We start from the raw sequence: 12,292 nt of genomic DNA, 5'->3' as shown, positions 1-12,292 counted from the left end.
TTTGTTGCTCTGTGTTGAACAACAGATTCTCCTCTCCTTGATGCCTTAATCATGTAGTAACCTTGTTGCTCTGTGTTGAAGGACAGATCCTTCTCTCCTTGATGCCTTCATCATGTAGTAACCTTGTTGCTCTGTGTTGAAGGACAGATCCTCCTGTCCTTGATGCCTTCATCATGTAGTAACCTTGTTGCTCTGTGTTGAAGGGCAGATCCTCTAGTTGCTATAGTAACCATGTTGCTCTGTGTTGAAGGACTTAGTCTCTAGTTGCTGTAGTAACCTTGTTGCTCTGTGTTGAAGGACTTAGTCTCTAGTTGCTGTAGTAACCTTGTTGCTCTGTGTTGAAGGACTTAGTCTCTAGTTGCTGTAGTAACCTTGTTGCTCTGTGTTGAAGGACTTAGTCTCTAGTTTCTGTAGTAACCTTGTTGCTCTGTGTTGAAGTACATAGTCTCTAGTTGCTGTAGTAACCTTGTTGCTCTGTGTTGAAGTACATAGTCTCTAGTTGCTGTAGTAACCATGTTGCTCTGTGTTGGAGGACATATCCTCTAGTTGCTGTAGTAACCATGTTGCTCTGTGTTGGAGGACATAGTCTCTAGTCGCTGTAGTAACCATGTTGCTCTGTGTTGGAGGACTTAGTCTCTAGTTGCTGTAGTAACCTTGTTGCTCTGTGTTGGAGGACATAGTCTCTAGTTGCTGTAGTAACCTTGTTGCTCTGTTGTGAAGGACAGATCCTTCTCTCCTTGATGCCTTCATCATGTAGTAACTTTGTTGCTCTGTGTTGAACAACAGATTCTCCTCTCCTTGATGCCTTAATCATGTAGTAACCTTGTTGCTCTGTGTTGAAGGACAGATCCTTCTCTCCTTGATGCCTTCATCATGTAGTAACCTTGTTGCTCTATGTTGAAGGACAGATCCTCCTGTCCTTGATGCCTTCATCATGTAGTAACCTTGTTGCTCTGTGTTGAAGGACAGATCCTCCTCTCCTTGATGCCTTCATCATGGATAAAGCTCTTCTGGATTACGAGGTTTCCATCGACGCCGACTGTAAACTTGCAACAGTCGGGAAACCGTTTGCAATCGAAGGTGAGACGTAGTGTTTGTGTGTGAACCGTGTTTCTGTCTTTGTGTGGACATTTAAACTTCTAGTTGCCGTGGTTAATGTGTTGTCCTCAAATACCGAAGTACAAACATGTCGTTCTGGGTTTTTCTTCCTCTCAGTTCCATCAGCTTTTTATTGAAACGTGTTTCATGAAGTTTCATCATCAACCACATCTCGATCAATCAGATCATTAGAACCATCTCCCTGCAGACAGTTTACCAGTTTAAAGATTCACTCTGAGCTTCTTCCTTCTGCAGAGACTCTGCTGAGAACACACATTCTGTACACTCCACAGTATGGAGTATATCGTCTATATATACATGTACTATATACACATACTATGTTCTATATCATGTGTATATATATATATATATATATATATATATATATATATATATATATATATATATATATATATATACACACAGTTGTGGTCAAAAGTTTATTACACTTGTAAAGAACATAATGTCATGGCTCTCTTGAGTTTCCCCGTTATTTCTACAACTCTGATTTTTCTCTGATAGAGTGATTGGAACAGATACTTCTTTGTCACAAAAAACATTCATGAAGTTTGGTTCTTTCATGACTTTATTATGGGTTAACAGAAAAAGTGATCAAATCTGCTGGGTCAAAAATATACATACAGCAGTGCTAATATTTGGTTACATGTCCCTTGGCCATTTTCACTTCAATTAGGTGCTTTTGGTAGCCATCCACAAGCTTCTGGCAAGCTTCTCGTTGAATCTTTGACCACTCCTCTTGACAGAATTGGTGCAGTTCAGTTAAATTTGATGGCTTTCTGACATGGACTTGTTTCTTCAGCATTGTCCACATGTTCTCAATGGGATTTTAAGTCAGGACTTTGGGAAGGCCATTCTAAAACCCTAATTCTAGCCTGATTTAGCCATTCCATTACCACTTTTGATGTGTGTTTGGGGTCATTGTCCTGTTGGAACACCCAACTGCGCCCAAGACCCAACCTTCGGGCTGATGATTTTAGGTTATCTTGAAGAATTTGAAGGTAATCCTCCTTCATTATCCTATTTACTCTCTGTAAAGCACCAGTTCCATTGGCAGCAAAACAGCCCCACAGGATAATACTACCACCATTGTGCTTGACGGTAGGCATGGTGTTCTTGGGGTTAAAGGCCTCCCCTTTTCTCTTCCAAACATATTGCTGGGCATTGTGGCCAAACAGCTCGATTTTTGTTTCGTCTGACCACAGAACTTTCCTCCAGAAGGTCTTATCTTTGTCCACGTGATCAGCAGCAAACTTCAGTCGAGCCTTAAGGTGCCGCTTTTGGAGCAAGGGCTTCCTTCTTGCACGGCAGCCTCTCAGTCCATGGAGATGCAAAACACGCTTGACTGTGGACACTGACACCTGTGTTCCAGCAGCTTCTAATTCTTGGCAGATCTGCTTTTTGGTGGTTCTCGGTTGACTCTTCACCCTCCTGACCAATTTTCTCTCAGCAGCAGGTGATAGCTTGCGTTTTCTTCCTGATCGTGGCAGTGACAAAACAGTGCCATGCACTTTATACTTACAAACAATTGTTTGCACTGTTGCTCTGGGACCTGCAGCTGCTTTGAAATGGCTCCAAGTGACTTTCCTGACTTGTTCAAGTCAATGATTCGCTTTTTCAGATCCATGCTGAGCTCCTTTGACTTTCCCATTGTAGCGTTTGTGGGTGTTTGTATCCAATGAGCCCTATTTAAATGGCCTCAGAGAAGTCACCAGCTGTAGTCACTCATAATCACTCACAAGAAGTTAAGAGGCCATGCTATGAAGCTCATTTCATTGACACAACTTTCTAAGTCACCAAAATTGCTAATTCATGTTGCTGTATGTATATTTTTGACCCAGCAGATTTGATCACTTTTTCTGTTAACCCATAATAAAGTCATGAAAGAACCAAACTTCATGAATGTTTTTTGTGACAAAGAAGTATCTGTTCCAATCACTCTATCAGAGAAAAATCAGAGTTGTAGAAATAACTGGAAACTCAAGAGAGCCATGACATTATGTTCTTTACAAGTGTATGTAAACTTTTGACCACAACTGTATATATATATATGCTATATACATATACTATGTGTAAGAGCCACAGGTGTATATATTATTTAATTGGAATTTTGGGAATATTTATCATTTAATTTCTGAATTATGCACATTGCGTAGGAACTAAGATATGTAAAATATATTGAAAGACATTTACGTTAACGATTGACGCTCCCTTGTGTCGTGTTTTAATGAAGTCATGGCGGCAGCAGGTGCAAACGAAGAGCTGCATTAGGCATGGGAGCACACCGACGGAACGCCGCTACACTATGTTCTATATCGTCATTCGTAATGCTCGTCATCAATGATTCCACGAGGAATCAGAATGTTTGTTGTCTACTCTTCAAGTTACGGTATCGGTCTGTTGTTTATTGTTTATTGTTTACTCTTCAGGTTACATATCGGTCTGTTGTTTGTTGTTTACGCTTCAGGCTATGGTATTGGTCTGTTGTTTATTGTTTGTTGTTTGTTGTTTACTCTCAGGTTATGGTATCGGTCTGTTGTTTATTGTTTGTTGTTTGTTGTTTACTCTCAGGTTATGGTATCGGTCTGTTGTTTATTGTTTGTTGTTTGTTGTTTACTCTTCAGGTTATGGTATCGGTCTGTTGTTTATTGTTTGTTGTTTGTTGTTTACTTTTCAGGTTATGGTATCGGTCTGCCTCAGAACTCTCCTCTGACCTCCAACATCTCAGAGTTCATCAGCAGATATAAGTCTGAAGGCTACATGGATCTGCTGCACGACAAGTGGTACAAAGTGGTTCCTTGTGGTAACCGAGTGTTCGCTGTCACCGAGGTCAGTCTCACATAAGGATACTCTGTTATTATTTATTAGTATCTCAGGATTCTTTCTTCAGTTATTTACTATTTATTAAAATACTAAATTATATGAAATCTCTGCAAAATATAGTCTAAGTAAAATCTAAATATTCGCAAAGGTACTCTGAGCATACAGTGTAAATACAACATACAGTGTAAATACAACAAACAGTGTAAATACAACATACAGTGTAAATACAGCACAGTGTAAATACAGCACAGTGTAAATACAATATACAGTGTAAATACAGCACACAGTGTAAATACAGCACAGTGTAAATACAACACACTGTAAATACAACACACTGTAAATACAGCATACAGTGTAAATACAACAAACATGTAAATACAACATACAGTGTAAATACAACAAACAGTGTAAATACAACACACTGTAAATACAGCGCAGTGTAAATACAACATACAGTGTAAATACAGCACAGTATAAATACAACACACACTGTAAATACAGCACACACTGTAAATACAACATACAGTGTAAATACAACATACAGTGTAAATACAGCACACAGTGTAAATACAACACACAGTGTAAATACAGCACACAATGTAAATACAACACACTGTAAATACAACACACACTGTAAATACAGCACAGTGTAAATACAGCACACACTGTAAATACAACATACAGTGTAAATACAGCACAGTGTAAATACAACATACAGTGTAAATACAGCACACACTGTAAATACAACATACAGTGTAAATACAGCACACACTGTAAATACAACACACTGTAAATACATATACAGTGTAAATACAGCACACAGTGGAAATACAGCACACAGTGTAAATACAACATACAGTGTAAATACAACACACAGTGTAAATACAACATACAGTGTAAATACAACACACACTGTAAATACAGCACACACTGTAAATACAACACACAGTGTAAATACAGTATACAGTATTCAAACAGGACCAAAACAGGAGGACTGTGATGTTTTCTGTAGTTCATATTTAATAAAGACGTCAGGTTTTTCAGTTCATATTCATTGTTGCCAGAGTTTATATAATGTGTGTCTTTCCACTAACAAATTTTAATATTAGACAAAGATAACCCGAGTAAATACAAAATGCTGTTTTCAAATGATGATTTCTTTTATTAAGGGAGAAAAGCTATCCAAACCTACTTGGCCCTATGTGAAAAAGTAATTGCCCCCCCCTTGATAAATCATGAATCAAATGTGATTTTTTGGAAAGCTGAGTTCAATTTCACGATCCACACCCAGGCCTGATTACTGCCAGACCTGTTGAATCAAGAAGTCACTTAAATAGAACCTGTCTGACAAAGTGAAGTCGGCTGAAAGATCTCAAAAAGCAACACATCATGCCTCCATCTAAAGAAATTCAAGAACAGATGAGAAACAAAGTAACTGACATGTATCAGTCCAGAAAGACCCCAGAACAACATGTGAAGAACTGCAGGCCTCAGTCTCCTCAGTTAAGATCAGTGTTCATGATTCAACAATAAGAAACAGACTGAGCACAAATAGCATCATGGGAGAGTTCCAAGGAGAAAGACACTGCTGAGCAAAAAGAACACAAAGGCTCGTCTCACATTTGCCAAAAACATCTTGATGATCCCCGAGACTTTTGGGCAAATATTCTGTGGACTCACGAGACAAAAGTTGAACTTTCTGGAAGGTGTGCGTCCCGTTACATCTGACGTAAAACTGACACAGCATTTCATAAAAACAACATCATACCAACAGTCACACATGGTGATGGTGGTGTGATGGCCTGGGGCTGCTTTGCAACTGCAGGACCTGGACAACTTGCCATAATTTACAGAACCATGAATTCTGCTCTCTACCAGAACATCCTGAAAGAGAATGTCGAGCCATCAGTTTGTGACCTCAAATTCAAGCACACTTTGGTTATGCAGCAGGACAATGATCCAAAACACACCAGCAAGTCCACCTCTGAATGGCTCAAAAAAAGCAAAATGAAGGTTCTGGAGTGGCCTAGTCAAAGTCTGGACTTAAATGTGATTGAGATGCTGTGGCTGAGCTTCAACAAGCCGTTTCTGATCGAAAACCATCCAATGTGGCTGAATTAAAACAATTCTGCAAATAACAGTGGGCCAAAATTCTTCCACAGCGATGTGAAAGACTCATTGTCAGTTATCGCAAACACTGGATTGCAATTGTTGCCGCCAAGGGTGACAAAACCAGTTATCAGGTTTAGGGGGCAATTACTTTTTCACATAGGGCCAAGTAGGTTTGGATAGCTTTTCTCCCTTAATAAATTAAATCATCATCTAAAAACCGCATTTTGTATTTACTCGGGTTATCTTTGTCTAATATTAAAATTTGTTTGATGATCTGAAACGTGTGACAAATATGCAAAAAAATAAGAAACCAGGAAGGGGGCAAATACTTTTTCACAGCACTGTATACCGTGTGCTCATGTGTTGAGCTGCTGCCCCCTGCTGGACACAACCTGAGGTTCACTCTTTCTCTTCTTTTAAAGAAGAGAAAGAAGCAGCACGACTCACCTGAACGTCTTCATGACGAGAATCTTGATGAACACCAGAAGCTCAAACTGACTGATTGAATAACACATATAATAATAATCAACTCCTGGACTATGAGACTATGTAGAGTTATCTCTGAACGTCATGGTAACAGTAGAACTTCAAAGTAGAGATCTTCCACAACATGTTGGAGGTTCTGATGAAATAAACCTTAGTCATAGAACACTGTAAATATCTGATGAAAAGAAGTTCTGCTGTTGTCTGATTTCGCAGTTTATTGGTGATCAAGTTTAAATTCTACTTTAATAAACACAAACATCAGCTGTTAGCTGTCAATATATTGTCTTCTTATCATCACATCAGCCATGTCAGCAGCACGTAGCTCTATAAGAGAATGTCTGTCACTTTGGTCTGTTGGATGGTGATGAAACAGGCTTCATCATTCAGAATGAACTACAATAACTTTATTGATCCTCTGACTTTTCATCGTCAGGTCAACATGTTAATGTGTCCAATACCAATATCAGCTGTATGCTTTGTTCCTGCTAATTAGCTAATGTTAACATGCTAATGTCATATGGTGAACATGGTAAAATCATATCTGCTAAACATCAACATGTCAGCTTTGAGTGCATGTTAGCATGCTTATGTTAGCATGCTTATGTTAGCATGTACAGCCTCACAGAGCTGTAGACTTCTAGACTGGTTTCCTACAAAGAGTTGGCTTTAAGTTTTATATAACTAAATAAATAATATGAAGGTTTATTTTCATCTCTACAAGCTTTCTTGTTACTCGTGTAAATCACCTCTGTTTACATCAGAGGTGGCACAGTGCCTTCGATACCTCTGTTAACTTTTCAACACAATGAACTGAACTCCAGCCTGTTTGTAGAAACACCACATGTTACTGAGGCAGAACAAGTCACATCTGTATGGAAGCATATCAGCACAATTATGAGTAAGTCACAATTACGACATCTGGCACTGCAGGGTTGTAGGAACTCCTTTTGAAGTGGGTTTCTTTCTCCAAGGTCCCTGGTAGGGACGTTGTTTAATTACTGTCTTCTTCTTCTTCTCTGTCAGACTCTTCAGATGGGGATCAGTCACTTTTCGGGACTCTTCGTGTTGTTGTGCGTTGGAGTGGGTGGAGCGTTGCTGACTCTGGCATGTGAACACGGTTTCTACCAACTCGTCCTGCCTCACATCCGTCGCCGACAGAACCTCAAATACTGGCTGCATACCTCACAGGTTAGACTCAGAAGGTGTTTGTGTGTTTACACTATACATTCATGTTTTTGTTTTACTGTAAAAGACAAAAACATAACTCCTGCTGCAAAACTGTGCTTACAACAAAACCATCAACTGGCATTTAGGTAGCGACAGGTTTGGGTAGGATGATAAGGAGGCGCAGAGGATGTGTTGAGGTGATAGAAGAGGTTCTAAGGAGTTATGGAGGCGCAGAGGATGTGTTGAGGTGATTGAAGAGGTTCTAAAGAGGTATGGAGGTGCAGAGGACATATTGAGGTGATTGAAGAGGTTCTAAAGAGTTAAGGAGGTGCAGAGGATGTGTTGAAGCAATAGAAGAGGTTCTAAACAGTTAAGGAGGTGCAGAGGATGTGTTGAGGTGATTGAAGAGGTTCTAAAGAGTTATGGAGGCGCAGAGGATGTGTTGAGGTGATTGAAGAGGTTCTAAAGAGTTATGGAGGTGCAGAGGACGTATTGAGGTGATTGAAGAGGTTCTAAAGAGTTAAGGAGGTGCAGAGGATGTGTTGAGGCAATAGAAGAGGTTCTAAACAGTTATGGAGGTGCAGAGGATGTGTTGAGGTGATTGAAGAGGTTCTAAAGAGTTATGGAGGCGCAGAGGATGTGTTGAGGTGATTGAAGAGGTTCTAAAGAGTTATGGAGGTGCAGAGGACGTATTGAGGTGATTGAAGAGGTTCTAAAGAGTTATGGAGGTGCAGAGGATGTGTTGAGGTGATTGAAGAGGTTCTAAGGAGTTATGGAGGCGCAGAGGATGTGTTGAGGTGATAGAAGAGGTTCTAAAGAGTTATGGAGGCGCAGAGGATGTGTTGAGGTGATTGAAGAGGTTCTAAAGAGTTATGGAGGTGCAGAGGAAGTGTTGAGGTCATTGAAGAGGTTCTAAAGAGTGTTGAGGAGGTGCAGAGGATCATTAATCTCTTGAAACATGTCAGAGTTTACAGCTGTCATCTTACTGTGCAACCCTAACAGCTCATTGATGATTCTGATGTTGTTCCTGTTCAGAGGAAAATGTTTCTGTGTGTTTTGCAGAAAATCCATCGAGCTCTGAACATGACGTATGAAGACGTAAAGAGGCAGCGAGCTGAGAAAGAGAAAAGGTTGGTCTTATGTCTGATGTCATCAACATGTTTATTAGAAATGTGTTTAAACTCACCGTGATGAATCTAAATGACTTCAAATGTAGCAAAGGTGATGAGGTCAACTTTCAAAGTGAAGCTGCTACAAACTGCTGTTTCCAATGTAAAGCATGAACTGTGACTCTGTTTCTGTTCAGCTGTAACCTCGAGAAGCCTCAGCCCCCCTCCGGCACTCCCGCTCTGCCGGCCCCCGGAGCCTCGGCCAAGTGGAACAATGAGGCCAGTAAGGCCGCCGCTAAGGACGCCCGAGACTTCAAACAAGTCCACTTTAACCTGGAGACCCTGAATACTCGCCGTCTGCTCGCTCGCATCGCCACATCTGATGCCAAGGGAGGCGGGGCCAAATCTGAAGGGCTGTTACCAGCCAAGCCAAAGGCGGGGCCAAACAGCAGACTGTGTGAGAACGGAGGACCGCCGGCTTCACTTGCCAGCCTGCTCCTTTCCCAACCCTCATCATCCTCCTCTTCTGCTTCCTCCTCTGCCCAACCTAATACCTCTGCGCCTCCTTCTGTTGCTGTAGCACCCCCTCCCCCTCCCCCCCGGCCCGGTGAGCTGCAGGAGCTGCAGGAACAGATCGACCAGATGAGGGAGAAGCTGAGGACGGCTCTAGCCAGGAGGGCCGAGATCCAGACCACTCTGGCCAAACCAGTTGCCACAGTAACCGACAACCCGTCTGCAGTTACCACGACGACTACAACAACAGCAATCTCCCCGCCCGCCATCGCCCCGCCCGCCATCGCCCCCGTAACGCCCTTCCCTTCCAACACGAAGTGCGTGACGACCATGACGGACCCACCTCACAAAGTCCTGTCCAAAGTCCGGCCTCTCCATAGCAGACTGACCAATCAGAGGTGATGCTGTCTGTACTGGTCATATGACTCGCACCACTCGGCGGCCATTTTAAACTGCTGAAAGGGTTTTATTTTTAAATGCCAAAGTTAAACACAAATTCACTCGTATATGACAATAAAGCCACAAGGAGGTCATTAATTCAGCTGTAGAAATAAGTATACTAATACTAATGTATTTGTACATTACAGAGACTCAGTGAGTCAATGAAGGGAGACTTTTCATACAACCATAAGACCGTAGCTTTTTGTTTGATTTATAATGTTCTGCCAATATCATATCGATAATCTCACTGTTAGGTGGTAGCTTCAACTGGAGAGGATACTGATAATGAATAAAATCAAAAAATAAAATCACATATACATATATATATATATATATATATATATATATATATATATATATATATATATATATATATATATATATATATATATATATATGTATGTATGTATGTATGTGTATATATATGTATATATATATATATATATAAAATACAGATTATTCTTAATTTGTCCCAATTGAAAGGACATTGATTATTAAAATAAATTAAATAAATTGCAAATTCAGTGGTTCACTGCAGATTTGGAGATAAATCATGGAAAATGTTTAAATGTTTAATATCGTACGTTAACACAGTTGAATGGCTTTTTGAAGAAGAAAAACTTCAAAAAAATTACTAAATAACATAAAATCCACCCCCAAAAAGATTAGGTATGTGTCTTAAACGCTTATATTGAGCAGATCTAAAAAGCATTAACAACAGAATTGTATATTAATGTATAATATTCTATACATTTATTTATTGTTTAAACACAAATTTGGGTTGACGCCTGAATTTACACCTTAATTGAAAACATAAGGTCCCTCTAAATTAAAGTGTCTCTGTCATGTTAATATTCAATTGCAAAAAAAAATGTAAATGAGAAAAAAGCATTAAGTGCAACACTGCACTTAATATAATGTCATGACTCCTGTAAACCTGTTTAATAGCTGAATGAATAATAATAATACAACTAAAGTACTGAATAAACTACTGAAAATATTTGAGAATCCTGAATCCTACATTTTTGGGGAAAAGTAATGAGTCTTGCTAGATATTCAGCCGATTTTATGGGATTCTCATTTCATAGTAAGTTGGATTCACATGGTCTCGGCCAGTTACGGAAGTCAGAAAGTAAAATATATTTGGTCACTTTACAAACATTTGGAGACACTGTGAATAAGGAACAAGAGAGGACCCTACATGTAGCCCTGGTTTACACCGATGTAACACATCTTTCACCACATTTGACACACTCTTATTCATGAATCTTTATTTTTACAACAGAAAGATTTGACAACAATAGAAACATGCTTTGAAATAACCCTTAACGAACCCAGAGGCATGTGTTTATCAGTGTGATAAGTTAACTAATATGTTTTAATTAAGCTTCTGCTTGATTTAAGCTGCTGGTTGATCTGTTGCTGCTGATGTCACGACTTTTCAGTTCATCTGAAACACTCACGTTTTAGTAACAGTAGTTTTTCAATCTTTGAGTAAATGCTGATCCTCACACTGTTTAAAATGGCCACTGTGACTCTAAAGTGTGGACGTGGTTTCAGGAACTTTTGTAGAAACGAGACTCACTGCGAGGCTGAATCAGACCTACAGCGAGTGAACGCACCACCAAACAAAAGACAACCAGCTGGAGACTGAGACCAACTTCAAAGATGTGTTCACGGGTCACCTAAAGAAACGTTGATGCAATAAGTACTGTGTGTGGAGAAAAGTGACACCACTTTCATGTTATATGGGAAAGATTAAGTTTACAAAACAAACAATACAGGTACTCTTCAATGAAGGAACCTCCATCTATCAATGAAGGTGCAAATTTATATGTTTGACCCAAAAACATTCATTAATGGATTATCCGCACAGTGTGAAATCAACCACAGAGCATGAATTTTATTCAATTTATGTATTTATTTCATGCTATTTGGTACATTTGAATGGGATTCAACTCTTTATGTTTCTATTAAATTAAATATAAATAAATTAAATAGCTTTCTAAGATGAGATAATCTATTAAGATATCTTAATAAATTACAATCCATTCATTTATCTATTAATAGTCCCTTTTCAAATGTTTTTTTACACTTAAAAAGAGCATTTTATTAATTTAAATCATCTCAATATATTATATTTTCTTTGTATAATACCTTACAAACTTGAACGTTTTAAGATATTTTATCTGCACAGTTTAAAAGTGAAAACCTATTCAAATTCATATTTTGGGTTTTAATGGATTATAATATATAAGGGTGTCCATGATTAAAAGTAGTTAACATTAGCAGATGCTGATATCAGAGACTCAAGTGGATGACAGTGATGAGGGACTGAAAGCTGCAGTCTTTGAATCTTACTGTTTCTTTCCTGTTTCTGACATGGAGCTTGAAAAGCAGAAGACTTAATTTCTTATTTCTGCTATAGCTACCTAGCCTACAGGGAGCGTCCTGCACTAAACAGTGCCACCTGCTGTTTGCACTGATGACAGTTTATTTTGAAATTATAACATAAAAACTTCCAG

General features: G+C 39.2%; 1 protein-coding gene across 1 annotated transcript in view; it reads left to right on the top strand.

Moving 5' to 3' along the window:
• The window catches only part of grin3bb (glutamate receptor, ionotropic, N-methyl-D-aspartate 3Bb), a 36,711-nt gene extending 26,677 nt beyond the window's left edge, over positions 1 to 10,034 (top strand). Inside the window, exons 5-9 of the mRNA XM_068725385.1 lie at positions 965 to 1,080; positions 3,794 to 3,945; positions 7,561 to 7,725; positions 8,767 to 8,834; positions 9,011 to 10,034. Coding sequence (XP_068581486.1) covers positions 965 to 1,080; positions 3,794 to 3,945; positions 7,561 to 7,725; positions 8,767 to 8,834; positions 9,011 to 9,728 — 1,219 coding nt within the window. The 3' untranslated portion in view covers positions 9,729 to 10,034. The remainder of the gene's footprint in view (positions 1 to 964; positions 1,081 to 3,793; positions 3,946 to 7,560; positions 7,726 to 8,766; positions 8,835 to 9,010) is intronic.
• Positions 10,035 to 12,292: the final 2,258 nt, after the last annotated feature.

This window comes from Cebidichthys violaceus, unplaced genomic scaffold (genome assembly GCF_023349555.1).
Source record: "Cebidichthys violaceus isolate CVI_PGR_0920_01 unplaced genomic scaffold, fCebVio1.0.p SCAF_35, whole genome shotgun sequence".
Lineage (NCBI taxonomy): Eukaryota > Metazoa > Chordata > Actinopteri > Perciformes > Stichaeidae > Cebidichthys > Cebidichthys violaceus.
The sequence above is the reverse complement of the archived record's forward strand: the minus strand, read 5'-3'. Positions and strand labels throughout refer to the sequence as shown.